Below are 20,000 nucleotides of genomic sequence, written 5' to 3' on the forward strand. Positions count from 1 at the left end.
TACATCACCCGTATACCTCCTGTTACATCTCCCGTATACCTCCTGTTACATCACCCGTATACCTCCTGTTACATCACCCGTATACCTCCTGTTACATCTCCCGTATACCTCCTGTTACATCACCCGTATACCTCCTGTTACATCTCCCGTATACCTCCTGTTACATCTCCCGTATACCTCCTGTTACATCTCCCGTATACCTCCTGTTACATCACCCGTATACCTCCTGTTACATCACCCGTATACCTCCTGTTACATCTCCCGTATACCTCCTGTTACATCACCCGTATACCTCCTGTTACATCACCCGTATACCTCCTGTTACATCTCCCGTATACCTCCTGTTACATCACCCGTATACCTCCTGTTACATCTCCCGTATACCTCCTGTTACATCTCCCGTATACCTCCTGTTACATCTCCCGTATACCTCCTGTTACATCTCCCGTATACCTCCTGTTACATCACCCGTATACCTCCTGTTACATCTCCCGTATACCTCCTGTTACATCTCCCGTATACCTCCTGTTACATCACCCGTATACCTCCTGTTACATCTCCCGTATACCTCCTGTTACATCTCCCGTATACCTCCTGTTACATCACCCGTATACCTCCTGTTACATCACCCGTATACCTCCTGTTACATCAGTCATGCGTCTTTGTTCCAACAGCAGTAAGTTCTGGTTGTGTCTCTGCAGGTCTGTTGGTGGCGTACTGTCACCGATTTGATGTTTGGACTGGCAGCTCGAACAGAATCTACTACGTCTCCTGTGCTGTTGGTAATAAAACTATAATACAACATACGTGTCCCACATGTGTAAAGTTACAATACACTAATTGTCCAATGCATACATATAATTGTAATTGTTGTATTTGTGTGTGTGTGTGTGTGTGTGTGTGTGTGTGCGCAGCGTACACTCTGGGTCTGGTGTTGACCTTCGTGGTGATGTTGTTGTCTAAGATGGGTCAGCCAGCTCTGCTGTACTTGGTCCCGTTCACTCTGCTCACCAGCGGCCTGCTCGCCTGGAAGCGCAAAGAGTTCAAACAGTTCTGGGCCGGAACCACCTACCAGGTGAGCTCCTCTGATTGGACGTCTGAGTGGTGTGTCGTTTGGACTGTGTAATGTTTATTTACACGTAGTAACACGCTGCTTCTGGTTTGCTTAGGCTTAGTGAGTCATATAATATAAGGATTGGACATTTCGGTATCCGGCAGTGAGTGACAGGATACCAAAATGGCCGAACTCTGAGGAAGAGCAGACGATGATAGATTGCAAATGTCGCAGTGTTGCCGCTTAAAAAAAAGAAAAGCCGTGATCTGTGCGTTACCTGTTACAGCACACCTGCAGAACAGCTCAGGTGATCAGAGACAGGTGTGTGGAGAAACTCTGACTCTGATCACGTGACCCTGCTGTGCAAGAGAGTATACTCTCTGCACTCGTGTGTGTGTGTGTGTGTGTGTGTGTGTGTGTGTGTGTGTGTGTGTGGTAGACCAACTGTGTGAAACTCTCTCATTACTTGGTCTCCATCAGGTGTTGGACTCATCCAGGGAACCTTTAATACCAGGTGGGCGTTTACCTTTCAGCCCCACTCGCTGCTCTTCCATATGCTCTGTGTGTGTGTGTGTGTGTGTGTGTGTGTGGACTTTTCAGCTTCTCTCTCACATTATGAGCTGCTGTTCTGCTCACATATCACATCAGCTTCCTAACCCTGCTCCTGCTTCTTTAGCCTCGCTGCTCTGAGTAATTAAACCTCCACCGTGTCCCCGCTTCAGACACCATACAGTGCCGGTTTCAAAAGTCTTGGCGCCCTTATGATTAGCTAAGCATAACCTCCTTGAGGTTAGAAGCAAATGTAGAGACTTGTAGCCCCTGCGATCTGTCAGTGTGCTGGATCAGGTGTGTGTGTGTGTGTGTGTGTGTGTGTGTGTGTGTTAGAGATGTAACTAAAAGAGACCATGTTATTCTGAATGAACAAAGCTTCACAAGGCGTCTGCTTGAGATTAGAGGTGTTTACCTGAAGTGGGATCTTGCAGGTCATAGCAAAAAAAGAGGAAAAAAAACAGTGGTTACTTTGATGAGGGTGCTAGCGAGATCAGATATGATCAGACATGAAGCTTGTGGGACAAAGAAAGACCACGTTCATGAGCGCTATCATAAACAATGTGAACAGTAACCTGGACATTATCGTAAACAGTAGAGGTGGAGCGATAGTGGATTTACCCATCACGAGATCTACTGATATGTCGGGCGGTACTGAGTTGCCGATTAATCAACCGATAGTTTTTAAAATACTGATACTGAATGAAAACAGCGCACTCCAATTAAAATATTGCTGAACTTTATTACAAAAATAAACAGTACTGACTGTACACAGCAAATATAGTGTATGTTTTTATATGAAATAAATATGAACATATATTAACTATTAATAAAGTAAATAAAAGCTGTACATCCGAACCAAAACGTAACGCCCCAAATCGAAAATGAATCAAAAATACTTCAAATTACACAACAAAATTTGTCAGTGATGGTTTTTACTTCTCCTCTAGAGGCCGCTCTCGTGCTGTATAATGAAGGCGGACGCTTCTCAGTTGCCCCCGGATAAGATAACCGATAGTTCCAGTAATCAGTTATCGGTGCCGATTAATCGGTCGGCCTCTAGTAAACAGTAACCTGAGCGATAAGGCTAACATTATTGTAAACAGTAACGTATTTCCAGCATTCCTTCATCATTAGTCACGGTCTGGTCACGGTCTATCTGATAATTAAATTGGTTAGACTGTATCAGGGGCAGGTATGAACTGTGTGATTATAAAAACATTCCCACACACACCTGTAGTTGAGAGTGATTATGAAGTGGAGAGATGTAGCTGAGGTTGAGGAACCGTCAGAGCCGTGCGGACACTGCACACCGTTCTGCCACACAGTCTCACCTGCCCACAGCGCTGGGGTTCAGGTCAGGACTAGGCCACGCCCACTTCAGGTTTGAGTCTGAATATGGATACAGTTAGTACCGTTGAATTACACCTCGTGAGTGTGTGTGTGTGTGTGTGTGTGTGTGTGTGTGTGTGTCAGTCATTACAGCAGCAGGAACTGTCCCTCTTCCCTCCCTGCAGCAGATCACTGGGCTCTAGGGTGCGCTGTGGCAACATGATGTGTGTTTCAGATCTAACATGCATCATGCGCGTACACACACACACACACACACATTTTCATCTCACCCATTGTGGCTTGAGACGCTAACGCTAACACTACTGTGTGTGTCTCTGTGTCCGAGTGTAAATAAATGTTAGAGGTGTGTAAGTGTTTTATTCCTGTCTTCACCTCAAAGTGCCCTAATCAACAAGGGTGCACCAGAAACAGGAATGAAACACAGCCTTGATATGTGATCGGAGAACAAGGGCGTGTCTCAAACGTCAGAGAAAGTGTTCTTATTAGAATAAAACCAGATCTCGTGTTCTGATATTCGGGACGGAGCCTTAAAAACGGACCACGTTCTAGTAAGAACACTGTAAAGATTTTCATTTCATTACTCATTACTAATTATTCTCTCTCTCTCTCTCTCTCTCTCTCTATCTCTCTCAGATGGAGATGCTGAATATTCCAGCGCAGTGAGGAAGTGCTGATCGGCTGGATTTAGACGCGTGTGTGAGTGCGTGAGTGTGTGTGTGTGTGTGTGTGTGTGTGTGTGTGTGTGCGTGTGCGTGCGAGCGTGTGTGTGTGTGCTGAGCACTTTAAGCCCTGTGATTGGCTTTATCAGGACCAATACAGTCTTATCGCTCTCTCTTTAATAAACAACTTTAATATCTATTTTCAAAAAGGCCTTAATCACTGCCTCAGGCTCCGCCCACAACGCACGTCGACACGTGATCAAATTGTTTTACAGACAGTGTAAAGACACGGTGACCGTGGAAACGAACCTGAAACATCCAAAACATCAACATTTCCCTCAAAATGCGTTGGAAAATTAGTAAGAAAAATATTTTCACTCAGAAAAAGTAATCGATTACAGATGAGTAATTAGTGCTTTAAAACTGTAATCTGATGACATTACTCATTACTGCATGTAGAAATGAATCAGATTACTCATTACCTTACCTTCACATTACACATTACACATTACATAACCATCAAACCTACAAAATACACTACACAGTGGAACTCGGTTCTTTCAGTAATTTTAGCGTCAGCATCAGTCTGATTTATAATAAAACCTTCCTCGGGTGTGTCAGTGTGTGTAGAACAAACAGAGCGATAAAATATCAAACTTTTCTAACTAGGCTAGTCTGGTGTCGCTAGCCGAGGGGGGACACGGCTAAGCTATCACTGTATGGGTTTATCTGCTACAGAGTCATGTAGAGTTCATTATCTTTCCTTCTGCTCTGCTCACGTCATGTTCACGTGAACTGGAACTCATATAGACGTTTACACGCCTTGGTCTCCTGCTCAACATCAGAGGATGATTCTGTTTCAGTCTCAACACCTTTACTGCTTTAAATAAATAAATAAATAAATAAATAAATCGGCGTATATCCATTTCCCCTCACACTGACTGAGCTAGCGTTTGGTAGACTTGAGAGACCGTCAGCCAATAAGACGCGAGTATTTCCACGTATTTCCCTGTAAACCCGTCTGATTCTGACAGGGTGTTCAGTTTTAACACACCTGCGTGTCTAGTTACATTCTGTGGTGCTTTCAACACAATCGGCGTGTTAGTGCGTCTAACACATGCTGTGTGTTAAACACCACCACAGATAACGCAGACGTGTTGTTTCGACTTTTTCCCCCTACGATTATCCTAAAATGCAGTTTGTTGGTGTGCTAAAATTCTACTGAAATACTCTCAAAATAAACAAACAATAACATGAAGTTCAGGTGACATTAATTAAAATCATCAAAACGTTTGACCGATGTAAGAATCGGACTCGACGCGTCCTCCCACAGACTGATCGGACAGTAATTTATTACGTTTATTTGACTTGTGTGAAATTGTTTTTCATTTCGAACACATCTACTGGATAATTGAACACAGCAGGTGTTGAAACAGTAATAACACAGAAAGTGTGCAGGATATGATTTTCTGAGCAGGAGTTTCTGAACCCAGCGTATCTGTGACATCATGAGGTTATTAGTCTGATTTCCCGCGCCACCTGTCCCACCGGTGAGCACACAGCACCGCGAGGTGCTAGCGTCTCCATGTGTAACCACCGCACGATCACGTGTTGATGCGAGGTGTAAACCCGGGCCTGTGGGTTTTTTTTTTAAAGAAATAACGATTTCAGTGTTTCTGTATTCAATCAAGTCTTCATTCGTGTGTTCTTTTCATGCCTTAAATTAAAGACGGAATGTCTGCTGATGCCAGTAATACGTTTGCTGTGACGTTTAATTTGCGATATAATGAGGCTGTTTGACAGATAAATGCCATAAAAGCACAGTACTGTCTGAATTCTTACTTTTACTGTCTGAGCGGTTTTATTTTCTGATTTATACTGACTCTTAACTCCACCGCTCTAGAGTTCAACGGAGGTTTGGACGACTAAACACCTTCGTGAAGCACAAATTCAGACGAAGCATGTAAAGAGGGGTGTAAACTTTTGAACATGTTGTAAAAAATAAAACTGCTGACTGAGACTGAAGGTGCTGAAGTCTTTCCTCTGTTTCATCTGTGTGTGTGAAATCAGGAATGAAACGCTCTGTCTTGCTGTTATAGGAAAATAATCAACTCTGGGGAGGTGTGATGTAGCAGAGTTACTGTTACCATGGTAACATCCTATAGCAGCACGCCCCCGTGTGTTTTATTCCCCTTATAACACAGCGATTTGCAAACGATCGCAATTTTTACTTATTAAAATATAACATTGTACTTTTATCGTACAAATCGTTCATCAAGCAGGTGAGTTCCTGTCCTCACTTACGTTATAGCAGCTATAAACACTCGTTCCCTCACCATCCCTCTCTCTATTCCCGCTCTCTATTCCCTCTCTCTATTCTCTCTCTATTCTCTCTCTCTATTTTCTCTATTCCCTCTCTCTATTCTCTCTCTCTCTTTATTCCCTCTCTCTATTCTCTCTCTATTCTCTCTCTATTCTCTCTCTCTGTTCTCTCTCTTTATTCCCTCTCTCTATTCCCTCTCTCTACTCTCTCTCTTTACTCTCTCTATTCTCTCTCTCTATTCTCTCTCTCTATTCCCTCTCTCTATTCTCTCTCTCTATTCCCTCTCTCTACTCTCTCTCTCTATTCTCTCTATTCCCTCTCTCTACTCTCTCTCTCTATTTTCTCTCTCTATTCTCTCTATTCTCTCTATTCTCTCTCTCTATTCCCTCTCTCTACTCTCTCTATTCTCTCTCTCTACTCTCTCTATTCTCTCTCTCTATACTCTCTATTCTCTCTCTCTGTTCCCTCTCTCTATTCTCTCTCTCTGTTCCCTCTCTTTATTCCCTATCTCTATTCTCTCAACCATAAAGAAGTGTAAACTCTGTGCTGAAGATGTGGAAAATGTAAAGTTCCAGCTTTCCCTCTGACTGTTACACAGCGCTGACGCTGGAGACTCCTTCGTTGCACATTACATAAACATTTTTCTCCTTACAGATCAGTGATTACACACAGTTTTAACCTGTTTATGTGAATCTGTCCCTGTGAACGAGCCGTTACTATAGAAACTATAATGTATCAGAATGAGCACATTAATATTAATATAAACCTGCGCTACTGTCAGAGCCGCTGTTATAGAGAACTAATCACCACCTGACGACCCAATCACAGTCCAGAATCATTAAATGAAATGGGTTTACATTTTTTTTTTCCCCACCTGAAAACCAGACAATTGGATCGAGGGTAAACATTACCTGAGGAGTATTTCAGGTTGGTGGTTTTTTTTCTTATCCCTCTTCATGGCAGTGAAATGGATTTTGCGTTACAGTAGACTCGACCAGCAGGGGGCGCTGCAGCACTGTCTAAGTGGTGGTTCAGATTTTATTCATTATGTACTGCTACAAAATCGAAACCAAATGACTTTTGGAAGGAAACTGGAGAACCCGAAGGAAACGGATCAGGATAAACAATACAGTGTTCTATGATTACAATATGTTTTTATAAATCATTTTAAAATTCCAGTTTATTAAATATCACATTATTTTGTGTTATTAAATATTGTTTAACGACACGATGTGGTGTTGCATTTAAGTTTAAATAATTTCAAAAGATCGTAGTTAATTGCTTATAACTTCATAATTAATAAACCTTGAACATAGATATTTGTTTAATATTTATAAATATCTACTTATTTAAAATGATTAAAATATGTTTAATAAACGATTTTAAAATCCCAGCTTATTAAAAATCACAAATTCATGTTTACTTTTAAAAATGATTGTTTATCGATACATTATGGCATGGGATTAAATTTTTATATCTATAATTTCCAAAATGATTTTTAATAAATTCTAATATATTTCTTATGAATTATTAATTTAACATTTATATTTTAAATCATGTGCATATTTAAAATAAGCCACGATATTCTCCTATTGTGTGTGTGTATATATTTTTTTAAATCTACAAATTAATGAATAAAATATTTATGAAAATGTTTGATAGACTTGTATTGTCAAAAATATACAGAAATTTTATGTTCATAAATATATTAATAAACTATTTCAGGGCAACAATCTTTTCAAATATAATCAAGAAAAAACTACTGTATAGTAATTTTAATAGTATAGATCTTTATAGTCAATACTATAAAGTAATTTTTATAGTATAATTCTTTATAGTAAACCCTATTTTTTACTTTTTAAAAAAAATATTTTCTGCAGTATAGTTCCTTATAGTCATTAATTTATAGTATTTAATTGTATAGTTCTTTATGGTATTTTTATAGTATAGTTAATAGATATATAGACTTTACATTCAAAAAGAAGATCCATAAATAATTACTACAATATTTCTGATTCTTTAAGCTGTGTATATACATAAATTCTCTGTTTGTAAATATGTTAATGCATTTCTAAAATATTTCAATGTAACATTTTCCAAATACTATCATGGAACAGTTTATAATTTAATTTAGTTTAAATTAATAAACAGTGCTCTGACACCGTACTGTGGTCTGTAATGGAAAAGGAAAAGAGGGCGGGGCAATTGTGTCGACGCCCCGCCCACTCATCCCCCGCCACCGTGGTCACGTCCCGCCTCGTTCTGTCATGTGATCCAGACCACGTGACCGGGGGGGGGGCGCTGACTCAGCTGCGTCGTCACGCAGGCGAAAGCGCGTCAGTCGGGGAGTCGCAGCATTATGAGAGATCCACCTTCCGCTGCTGCTGCTGGAGCGGAGACACCGGAGAAACGCTGCTCCCACCGGGCTTCCCTCAGCGCGCTCACCCGCAGCGCCGCCGATAGATGGCTAAAAGCCGCGCAACACCTCCGCTTCAGTCCGCACGGTGAAGAGAATGGTACGTCCCGGGGCTCCGGGGTTTGTTTTCTCTTCCCTGTTCCCGTCTCGGAGCGCTTCACGCGGACTGACATTAGCTTAGCATAGCGTATCATACATATGGGTATATAAATAAATATAGCTTTAGCCGCCTGTATGCTACCAGCGTATACAACACACACACACACACACACACACACACACACACAACTTCGGTTCATATTTTACCACAAACGGTTTCGGTAACCGACAGATAACACCACGCACGCACGCACGCACGCGCGCGCGCACACACTCTCTCTCTGTCTATCTAGATGTAGAGTGTCAGAACAGTGTCGCGCGCCAGTATGAAAAACATTCGTCTCGCGCGCCTATGTGGATCTCTCTCTCTCTCTCTCTCTCTCTCTCTCTCTCTCTCTCGCTCTCTCACTGTCGGCTTGCGCTTCTGAAACGCAGCTGAATGTCAGTCACAGATGTCAGTTAGCCTGAAGCTAAAGTGATTAAAGCTAAAGCTAGCGGTGTTAGCAGCAGGATGATTCCAACCCCTCGCCCCACCTCTCTCTCTTCTTCTCCTCTCTCTCTCTCTCTTCTTCTCCTCTCTCTCTCTCTCTCTCTCTCTCTCTCCGTCTCTCTCTCTCTCGCGCCCTCTCTCTCTCTTCTCTCTCTCTCTCTCTCTCTCTCTCTGAGAACATGTCCTGTCAGGATTCAGGTTCTCAGCTTTAAGCTCATGATGGGTTGAGTTAGTGTGTGTGTGTGTGTGTGTGTGTGTGTGTGTGTGTCTGTTTCTCCTCACAGCTGTTTTGTGTGTTTGGGTAAACACCACTTTCCTGTCAGAGATGTTGTGCTAAGCTAAAGTTGGGTCCTGTAGACGGTGATGTCTCAGGTGTGTGTCGGTCACTACAGTCCTCGCTCTCCAGACGGGTTTAATACACAGTTCTCTGTAGATGAGGATTATGAGTAAAGGTCGGCGATGTGACTGAAATATATCATAAACTTTATCTATTTTATCTCTCGATCCTCACAGGTGTGTTTATGAAACGTGACGTACAGGAATGTTCTCAAACAGCATCTTTAACAGCACGTCTCTTCTGACTTCTCTAATGTCCAGAAAACTCCATTACGTTTCTTTCTTTTCAAATGACAGATGTTAAAGTGTTAGGAATTCATCTGAGCACTGAAACGTACGTATTTACACCTGAAAAGAGTTGAAAAAGGGGGGGAAAAACTACACAGGAAAGATGGAGAGATTTTAAAGATGCTTCCAGACATCATTTTGTCGTCATTTAAATCTAAAAACTTTTTATTCAGTTGTTTATAAATGTTTACATTGTACAGTTATGACATTATAATGATATTGATGTTATATTGCATTTTATATACTTACATAACATACAGGATGCATTACAGAGTACTGCGTTTACACATTTTTTTGGAGAATTTATTAAACGTCTACAAAGTAAATTAAGCCTTGTTGTTTTTTTTGTTTTTTTTAAAATAAATATATAATATAATTATTTTTAAGATTCGTTGATAAAAACTTAAATATGTAGGACTGAAAAGTAGAATTTTTTTCCTTTTTAAACGTTTTCAAATCAGATTATAATTCTAAAAAATAAACAAGCAAAACACCTTTTTAGTAAAATTTAAAAAAAAATTCATGATATGTAAGAAAAGTGTGTTGTGACACAGTGTTTCACGGTATTGATCATCATTATATTCATCGGTCAGTTTATAATTATTGAAAAAGATCCTCATTTATTTGTATTTACAATTATGTAAAAAAAAAAATTTAAAAAAGAAAAGTGTACTTTCACAATTTATCACAATATCAGTATTTTATCTTCATATTCATCAGTCAGTTTGTAATCATTTAAAAAACATACCTGTGCGCTAGTTAGCCGCTTACTACACTCTAATCAGAGATAATGATGACGTGAGGGAGAGTTTTGTGTTTGAACCCCGGTCTGTTGTTTTTGTTTGTGTTTGTTTCACGTTTCCGCGTCACTGTCGCGACTCGACTGCCTCCGTAGTCTTAACCGTCAGAAACACGGGGTATAAATCCACTGCGTTGTTTCTCTCTTATCTGGCGCTGTGAGTTTCAGAGTGTACGACAGGTTCACGTGACGCGTTATAAACACACACAGGTGTTTGTTTTGTTTTTTTTATGACTGGCACGTTGTTGTTGTTGTGGTGGAGGTGTGAGGTTGCAGTTAATCAGGTTGTAATCGTATATCATCTTCGGCGTGTTGTGAATGAAGCTCTGGGAGAGCAGGATCTCAGTCAGAGCTCGTTACACCCGAGTTCTTCACTCTACACCGAGGGGAAGATTAAAGCCCCGCTGCATCTCCCTGATCTCCTGAAGCAGTGTAACCCCGTGTTAATACCAAGCATCATCACCTCTGTCTCAGCTGCTGGATGTTTTCCATCAGGAAGGTTTTAGATCTGTAAACACAACGTCGAGTTTATTATCTCCGCGTAAATGTTATAGATGTATAGTTCCTACATTAGTGTTGGGCGATTGTGTGTTTAAAATAAATGTTCCAAAAAATTTTAAATGCTTTATCCTATGGCTTCTGACGGAGTGGGGATATTCTGATTTTAAAAAATGTAATAATAATAATTTTTTAAACCTAATTAGAAAACTGATTTGAAGGAGCTGGTGTTAGTGTTGTATTTTAAATATTTAAAATTGGAAATCTAGTGTCTTTATTTATAGAAATCATTTTTTAGATTTAAAACAAATACATTTATCATAATTGACTTTATTAATAATTATTTATTAGCTGTTTAAAACTGTATTTCTGCCATTTTCTGAGTAAACCTGTATGTCGCGTTTCGCAGAAATCGCGGTGTGAGGTTTTTCTCATCGCTCGCCCCGAGTTGAACCTTAATAAGAAAAATAACAACGATAAAAACAGCACTACAGAGAAATGGTCTGATCTTAGTTTAATGATGTATGGTCATGTTGGTGAGTCTAGCTGAAGTTTTATAATCTGCTAAAGTTTTTGTTGACCTTTTTGTGTGGATTTTTCCTTTGAAGTGATTAAAGCTCAAAATGATGCTGAATAAACAGCAGGTTAATGCTTTAAAAGATTATTTCTTAACAATCCGTTAATTAACGATTATATTTATTTAAACCCTTTTAAAAAGTGAAAGTATTTAGTTTTTTTTAGAAATGCAAAAATAAATAAATCAAGCGTTAATGAGTTATTGCTCCAGATGAGTTATTGTGGAGGAAAGCAGAAATAGCAGCACTGCTTGTTTTGTTTTTTTGGAAGAATTGCAAAGAAAAAAAGTTGAGGCTACATGTCTGGTGTGGTATTAGACACGAGACACTGATTAGCATCATGTTTTTCTTCTGTCTCTGGTCTGTGGCTCCCGTGTAGTGAGCACATGCGCTGGATATGAAGCCATTTTGAATTTTATTCTCAGAAAGTACAAAAATACTCCTCGCTCGCTCTGGAGAAATCGATCCGGATGAATGTATGTGGTGTAGAAAATGGAGTGTAGAAATGTTAGATAGCGCTATTTCGGTCTCTTTCATTATAAATACACACACACACACACACACACACACACACACACACACACACACACTTGGAGTGACATCATCAATCTTATGACATCACAGCTGACTGTAAGCCTGCAGTATGGCATTAACGTGGGCGTTGCCGTAAACATAAACATAAATATAATCCTGTCTGATTACGGGCTTTACACACTGCTGAGTAAGAGTGTGTGTATATATGTGTGTGTGTGTGTGTGTGTGTGAGTGAGAGACCTGGGGATAGACGTTTTCTCCACAGTGTCACATGCCTCAGCTAATCTTCACGCTGCAGGACATGCTCAGGGAGAACGCTGCCTTGTGAATGTTCCCTACCTAGGGAGCCTACTGGTACGAACTGACAGGATTGTATAATTCATTACTGACACATTAGTCTCTCAGGACAGACTTCTGGTACACTGCTCACTAAATGTGTCTAAGCCACGCCCACTTTCTCATAAAGTGGCTGACATCGCAATCGACCAATCACGTTATCTCGCCTCTGACCTAGCTTTTTGATGTCGTCACTCCGGTTACTTTCTTGTTACGAGTCCTGCTGCGAACAGTTTGTCACCTTGTTCAAAACTTTGTCTTCCAGCCAATCAGATTGCAGCTTTAGTGATTCTGAAGCTTGTGGCCAGAAAAGTGAGTTCTGGAGTAGGCACTAGGGAGCAAGTGCTGCCCAAACATGCTGCCTAGCTACCGTAGGGAACTCTTTTATTATCTGAACATCGTGACGGGGTGTGTGTGTGTGTGTGTGTGTGTGTGTGTGTGTGTATAAATACCCACATTCAAACCTTTAGACTGTAGATGAGTGATATATTACAGCGTGTGAAGGTGGGAATCTGCTTCACTTGTTACACGTTAAAGATGTTTTAATGCTTCATAGGAAACTAACGGTGATGTTTTAACGAGTGTCGGTTTCGCAAAAACCGCCGGACTTTGACCAGCACAGTGTAACGTTAGTGTAATTATCTGTCTGTCGGAGAGGTGTGTGTTTGTGGAGACGATGTAGGGCACTACGAGGGACTGGGGTTGTTCACGTGTATACTGCATGTTTATTATGTTCTCCACAAGAGCTAAGGGCAGAAGATGAGTTCTGGAGCAAGTGTTGGTGGAGGGTTGCCTTCTGAAGAAGGAGCTGAAGAGGCAAGTCCTGAAGTAGGGGCCTAAGGGATGAGTTCTGAAGGAACACACACCCAGGAAGGTTTAGGGCCCAAGGTCCAAAGGAGGGGCTGGGGGTCGGGTTCTATCGGACGGGCTGGGGGTCGGGTTCTAACGGATAGGCTGGGGGTCGGGTTGTATCGGGCGGGCTGGGGGTCGGGTTCTATCGGACGGGCTGGGGGTCGGGTTCTAACGGACGGGCTGGGGGTCGGGTTCTATCGGACGGGCTGGGGGTCGGGTTCTAACGGACGGAATAGGGGTCGGGTTCTATTGGGCGGGCTGGGAGTCGGGTTCTATCGGACGGGCTGGGGGTCGGGTTCTAACGGACGGAATAGGGGTCGGGTTCTATTGGGCGGGCTGGGAGTCGGGTTCTATCGGACGGGCTGGGGGTCGGGTTCTAACGGACGGAATAGGGGTCGGGTTCTAACGGACGGAATAGGGGTCGGGTTCTATCGGACGGGCTGGGGGTTGGGTTCTAACGGACGGAATAGGGGTCGGGTTCTATTGGGCGGGCTGGGAGTCGGGTTCTAACGGACGGAATAGGGGTCGGGTTCTATCGGACGGGCTGGGGGTCGGGTTCTGAATGAGGGCCTGAATAAGAACGACTTCCTTCGTTCTACTTGAACACATTTCATTTCAGGACTCAAAGCCACACCCACTTTTCTCTCTCAGGGTGTTTGTAGGTGGAGTTAATACGTGGACTTTATCATTTTGATGTTGGAAGGCAAACACTTGGTTTTACTATTTAAATGGCTAGCATGGAAAAACTCTGTTGCTAGGCAATTGGAAATCTGAAACAGAAACTAGCTGGAGCTAGCTAGCAGGATGTCTACCGTGACTAGCATTGGCTGCTCACACAGAGTTTTATGTGGTGAGTCAGAGTGAGAGACCTGAACTTTGCGTCCTGATGATTTTGGAACTGCTGGAAAAGAAAGTGTGTGTGTGTGTGTGTGTGTGTGTGTGTGTGTGTGTGTGTGTGTGTGTGTGTATATGTGTGTGTGTGTGTGTGTGGGGAGACTGCATTCATGTCTGTGTTCATAGAAACCCAGTGATGGATTTCTCTCTCACTTTCTCTGCGTCCTGAGCCAGGATTTGTCTTCCTGTCCTCTTACTCATTAACTACATGGGGGAAAGAAAGAGAGAAAGACAGGAAGTGAGGGAGAGGGAGAGCAAGAGAGAGAGTGAGAGAGAGACAGAGAGATCATTTGGCCTTAAACAGTGAGACTCGCACTCTCAGGAGGACGTTTCAGCAGAGCTCTCCATACACAGAAGGACCAGTGTAGTGCTCTTATCTCTCTGTGTGTGAGTGTGTGTGAGAGAGAGAGAGAGAGATCATGTTCCTCTACAAGGTGCTGCAGCAGAGAGATGAAGATGAGGATGATGTGAATGAGGTACAGCCGTGTGTTTCACTCAGAAACTGACCAGTGTTATATATTGTGTGTAGAGACTGATTTGTGGGCGGGGCTGTGTGTGACAGGTTGTGATGTCACTAAACTGGCTTCATAGATGGAAGTATATTATCACCTGGAGTGTTCTATTAGCTGCAGGACGTTAGTGGTTGTCATGGTAACGTTGGATGTGAATGAGACTCAGATCCTGCTAATGTGAGCTAGCGTACTGGCTAACAGGCTCGCTAATGTTACTGGTATTAGACTGTTAGCGAAGGTGGGAGGACATGGGGCGTGTCCTAATTAGCATATTCATGTATATTCATAGATAATGAGGGAAATGATATAGATACGCTTCTATTATTAGTCACTGTTTTTATTTATTGGATTTTTAAAACCTTTTCATTTTTCTTTTTCTTCTCTTTGTGTTAATTTCCTTCTGTCCTCTCTTATTCCATCTCTCTTTTCATCATTCATTCTTTTTCTTCTTTCCATCCTTTTTTATTTTGATTCTTTCTAATGTATGTTTCATTCTTTTTACTTTTTCTTTTTTCTCATCATTTCTTTCTGTGCTTTTATTCTTTCTTTATTATTTCATTTTCCTTTGTTCAGTCTTCCTTTGCCCTCTTTCTTCCTTCTTTCTTTCTTTTTCCATTTGTGTTTTGTTCTCTCTGTGTGTGTGTGTGTGTGTGTGTGTGTGTGTGTGTGTGTGTGTGTGTGTGTGTAATGCCTTATACTCAGGGTTTTATTTATTTTAACTTTGACACACACTGTAGTTTGGGGCGCCGCTGAAATTTAATTAAAATTCTTCAGTGTGTAAATCCGTCTCTGACTGGAGTTCGACACCACACACACACACACACACACACACACACACTCTCACACACACTCGCACACACTCTCACACACGCGTCCCGTGGAGCCGGGGCTAATCCGAATGTGCCCCCGCCCCTGATCACCTTCAGCAGTGTGTGTGATATGATATTCACTCAGTACCGTGATACACAGCTGATCCGAACAGACCCGGACCGACCCGAACCTGTGATGTCACACCGTGGGACCAAATCTGTGCTCTGATTGGCCCACGCGTACCTTTCTCTCTTAAGTCATTTTCATTCGTTTCTTCCTTATTTTCTTTCTTTTAATTCTTTTTTCATGTCTCTTTCCTTTTTTCTTTCCTTTTGTTGTCTTTTTTATTTTTTATTCTTTATTTCCCCTCGTTCTTTCCTTCATTTATTCTTCCTTTCTTGTGTCATTTCCGTTACCTTTTCATACCTTTCTTTTTAAAACTTCGTTCTTATATGCTTTTGCTCTTCTTTCCTTCTTTCCTTTCATTTACACCGTTTTCTTTCTTTTTATTCCTTCTCTTGTGTAATTACTTTAACTATTTCTATTCAATTCAATTTTATTTGTATAGCGCTTTTTACAATAGACATTGTCTCAAAGCAGCTTTACAGAAATATCAACATGGTATACAGATATTAAAGGTGCGAATTTATCCCAACTGAGCAAGCCACTGAGTGGCGACGGTGGCAAGGAAAAACTCCCTAAGATGTTTTAAGAGGAAGAAACCTTGAGAGGAACCCGACTCAGAAGGGAACCCATCCTCATCTGGGTAACAACAGATAGTGTGAAAAAGTTCATTATGGATTTATATGAAGTCTGTATGGCCTTAGGAGCAGCCGTAGTCCCAGCAGTCTGGAATTAGAGAAGATTTGAGCTCCATCCAGAGGCAGAAAGGATCTGGATCTCTAGATTAAATATTTCTATTTCCTTTGCTTCTTTCTTTCCTTATTATTTTTCTTTCTTTCTTTTTTCATTTCACTGCTGTACTGAGAATAAACCACTGTCCTGTGTGCTCAGAGCGTCCTGTCCGTCAGCGAATGAGGCCGAGGGGTGCCAATACTTTGTGCACATGGAAAGATGGGCTTCAGTCAGCAATGGAGAATTTATTTTATTTATTTTGTCCCCCTGCAGTCCCAGAAATCCTGGATAGAGAGCACTTTCACCAAGAGGGAATGTGTCTACATACTGCCAGTGTCCAAGGACCCACACAGGTACACACACACACGCACACACACACACAGACAGAGGGGGTTGGTGGTGGATTTTCAGATTTACACACCAGCATTCCTGCGCTCAGGTTCGCACATGAACAGGAATGTTCCCTAATCGCCTCAGACTGAATTCTGTGTGCTGATTGGCCCACACACACCTCAGTCTGAATTCTGTGTGCTGATTGGCCCACACACACCTCAGTCTGAATTCTGTGTGCTGATTGGCCCACACACACCTCAGTCTGAATTCTGTGTGCTGATTGGCCCACACACACCTCAGTCCGAATTCTGTGTGCTGATTGGCCCACACACACCTCAGTCTGAATTCTGTGTGCTGATTGGCCCACACCCACCTCAGTCTGAATTCTGTGTGCTGATTGGCCCACACCCACCTCAGTCTGAATTCTGTGTGCTGATTGGCTCACGCACACCTCAGTCTGAATTCTGTGTGCTGATTGGCTCACATGGAGAGTGAATATCCAGTGATTTTTATTTATTTATTTATTTATTTATTTAGATGTATAATCTAGGACTGTATGTGTAACTTTAATCACACGTGTAAATCCACATTGCTTTGGCGTAGCTTCGTCTTTTTCTCCACTTCTCTTGTTCCACAGAGTCACAGTTACTAGGTGTTATTGAGGACCTAGTGGTGGTAGATGGGCGGAGCAATGTATCCGTTTGTTTTATTGCTGAACTCCTACGCTAGTGTAACATGCCAGGAGACTTCTTTAAATACGACTCTCAAGAACGTTCCAAAATGGTGGCACGCAAAATCTGTCTGTCTGCATATTCGTAATTCGTAAAGAGTGAATCAGAAGTGGAGCCCCGTTTGTAAATTAAGCAACCCATAGTTTGTGATTCGGAACAAAAACTCTGGGGGGCGGAGCTGTGTTTGATCCATCTCCTCCTGTACTCTGGCATCCTGTACTGTTCCAGCCTGAAACACAACGAGTTGTCTCCATCCCCTGGACTTGTGGTTTGACTCCGCCCAAGTAGGAGGAGCCGGATCAGGTCCTGGACTTTCGGTTTGACTCCGCCCAAGTAGGAGGAGCCGGATCAGGTCGTGGACTTTTGATTCTGCAGTGATGTTTACTTGCCTGGTTTGGGAACTCCTGCTGTATCCTAATAGGATAAAGAATCATCTCTGTTTGAAATGTGTATCCTGATTGGTGGATGCACTGCATATGGTGCATTTCTGGTGCCTGACTGCATTCTTCTCTTGTGCACACACACAGGTTTGTATTTTAACTGCTGTGTTTCCGAAGCCGATTGGTCATTAAGTTTATCACTCGGTGATCGGTGGGTGGAGGGGGGTGGTGGTGTACTTTTTCCGTCATTTACCCCGGCTCTGCCCTGAGTTACTGTTTGAATGGTGGAAACCGTTTCCTGTTTGTTGTGTAACGGTAATGGTTTCCTCAGAGGCCCGAATGTGGACAAACCCTCACCACAGAACTTCCATCCTATTCAGGGTTTATCTGTGCAGATACAGTCACACACAGGCTTTACTAGATCAGCGTATATTCTTACCAAATAGAAGTGTGTATATATACGAACGTATGCGGTATGCAGCGCTGCTGTTAGAATTCATTTTTATTTAACTTTTAATGCATTAGGACTGTCTGAGTGTCAAGTGTGTCTGATCTGATCTCTGGTTCTCTGCAGATGCCTTCCAGGATGTCAGATCTGCCAGCAGCTCGTCAGGTGACTGTGTGTGTGTGTGTGTGTGTGTGTGTGTGTGTGTGTGTGTCTTCACTAATTCCAGCCAGAGTAATAGAAAAGGTATTGAAAGTTGCTCTCTTTCTTCCTGTGTGTGTGTGTGTGTGTGTAGGTGCTGCTGTGGCCGGCTGGTCCGGCAACACGCTGGATTCACAGCGAGTCTGGCGACAAAATACTCGGATGTGAAGCTGGGTGAGGGGGCGGGGTCAGGGGTGGGGTTGGGGGTGGGGTTGGGGACAGGGGCAGGGTTGGGGGTGGGGTTGGGGGCAGGGGCGGGGTTGGGGGCGGGGTTGGGGGCGAGGTTGGGAGCAGACCTGGAGGAATGGAGTGTGGAGAAGCACACGGAGCAAAGTCCCACTGATGCCTATGGCATCATCAACTTCCAGGGAGGATCACACTCCTGCAGAGCCAAGGTACACACACACACGCACACACACACACACACACACACACACACACACACACACAAAACTCACTAGCTATGTGAAGCAAACTGAATGTGTGAATCTTAGAGGTAAAGGTAGGTTGTGTTCCTATTGATGCAAGTTGTTTACAGTAGTGTGTGTGTGTGTGTGTGTGTGTACAGTATGTGCGTCTCTCCTACGACTCTCGGCCCGAGGCGATCCTCAGGTTGATGTTGAAGGAGTGGCAGATGGAGCTCCCAAAGATCCTCATCTCTGTACATGGAGGGATTCAGAACTTCGACCTGCATCCTCGCATCAAACAGGTGGTGGGGAAAGGGCTCATCAAAGCAGCCGTCACCACGGGGGCCTGGATCCTCACCGGGGGGGTCAATACAGGCACGACTCGCACTCTTTCTCTCACACACACACACACACACACACACACACACACACACCAAAGAGAGATAGACAGAAACTTGGAACATGGCACCTTTTGTTTGAACCCACACACGTGACCGTTTCTTGCTGCCCAGGTGTGTCCTGTTAGATCGATTGTTTAAAGAATTAATATCTCTGAACATCTACTCTTGGTTTGAGTCCTGGCTTTCACCTGTGAAGACTGCATTTGTTGTTAAAAAGGATAAACCAACATGAAGCTCAGAGAGCTGTCTCTAGGAGAAAAGCAAGACATTTTGAAGCTGTGAAAAGAGAGAAAGTATCACGGGAAGGTATCACGATCCACCATTCAGAGAAGACTTCGAGAGCAGAAATATAGAGACTGTACCACAAGATGAAAACCTCTCATCAGCAGTAAGAGTCAGAAATCCAGACTGGAATTCACAAAGAAACACAGAGATGATCCACAGAAGTTCTGGAACCAAGATGAACCTCTACCAAAGTGATGGAAACGCCAAAGTGTGGAGAAGGAAAGGATCTGCTCATGATCCAGAACATACAAGCTGATCTGTGAAACATGGTGGAGGTAGTGTCATGGCTTGGGCTTGCATGGCTGCTTCTGGAACATTCTCACTGATCTTTATTGATGATGAACTCATGATGGAGCAGCAGAATGAATTCAGAAGTCTACAGGAACATTAATCAGGAGGAACTTCATCATGCAGCAAGACAATGATCCAAAACACACTTCCACCTCAACACAGGACTTCATCAGGGGGAAAGTGGAAGGTTTTAGACTGGACAAGTACATCACCAGACCTTCACCCAACTGATCAGCACCTCACCTCCTGAATAAATGAACTGGCCTCGATGTTCCAGTACTTTCAGTGGGGATT

The 20,000-nt window shown here is 42.7% G+C and overlaps 2 protein-coding genes across 3 annotated transcripts in view; both read left to right on the forward strand.

Moving 5' to 3' along the window:
• Nucleotides 1-5,635, forward strand: part of zgc:123258 (uncharacterized protein LOC641502 homolog) — a 14,303-nt gene extending 8,668 nt beyond the window's left edge. The window contains exons 14-17 of one of the 2 annotated variants that reach the window (XM_053623800.1): nucleotides 702-782; nucleotides 915-1,075; nucleotides 1,535-1,568; nucleotides 3,590-5,635. In XM_053623800.1, coding sequence (XP_053479775.1) covers nucleotides 702-782; nucleotides 915-1,075; nucleotides 1,535-1,568; nucleotides 3,590-3,630 — 317 coding nt within the window. In that variant the 3' untranslated portion in view covers nucleotides 3,631-5,635. The remainder of the gene's footprint in view (nucleotides 1-701; nucleotides 783-914; nucleotides 1,076-1,534; nucleotides 1,569-3,589) is intronic. The other variant, XM_053623801.1, reaches the window with a different exon arrangement.
• Nucleotides 5,636-8,100: 2,465 nt separating this feature from the next.
• Nucleotides 8,101-20,000, forward strand: part of trpm7 (transient receptor potential cation channel, subfamily M, member 7) — a 32,442-nt gene continuing 20,542 nt past the window's right edge. Inside the window, exons 1-6 of the mRNA XM_053623804.1 lie at nucleotides 8,101-8,454; nucleotides 16,506-16,585; nucleotides 18,251-18,289; nucleotides 18,417-18,496; nucleotides 18,614-18,717; nucleotides 18,891-19,104. Of these exons, the coding sequence (XP_053479779.1) occupies nucleotides 8,452-8,454; nucleotides 16,506-16,585; nucleotides 18,251-18,289; nucleotides 18,417-18,496; nucleotides 18,614-18,717; nucleotides 18,891-19,104 (520 nt within the window). The 5' untranslated portion in view covers nucleotides 8,101-8,451. The remainder of the gene's footprint in view (nucleotides 8,455-16,505; nucleotides 16,586-18,250; nucleotides 18,290-18,416; nucleotides 18,497-18,613; nucleotides 18,718-18,890; nucleotides 19,105-20,000) is intronic.

Source organism: Ictalurus furcatus, chromosome 4, assembly GCF_023375685.1.
Source record: "Ictalurus furcatus strain D&B chromosome 4, Billie_1.0, whole genome shotgun sequence".
NCBI classification, from domain to species: domain Eukaryota; kingdom Metazoa; phylum Chordata; class Actinopteri; order Siluriformes; family Ictaluridae; genus Ictalurus; species Ictalurus furcatus.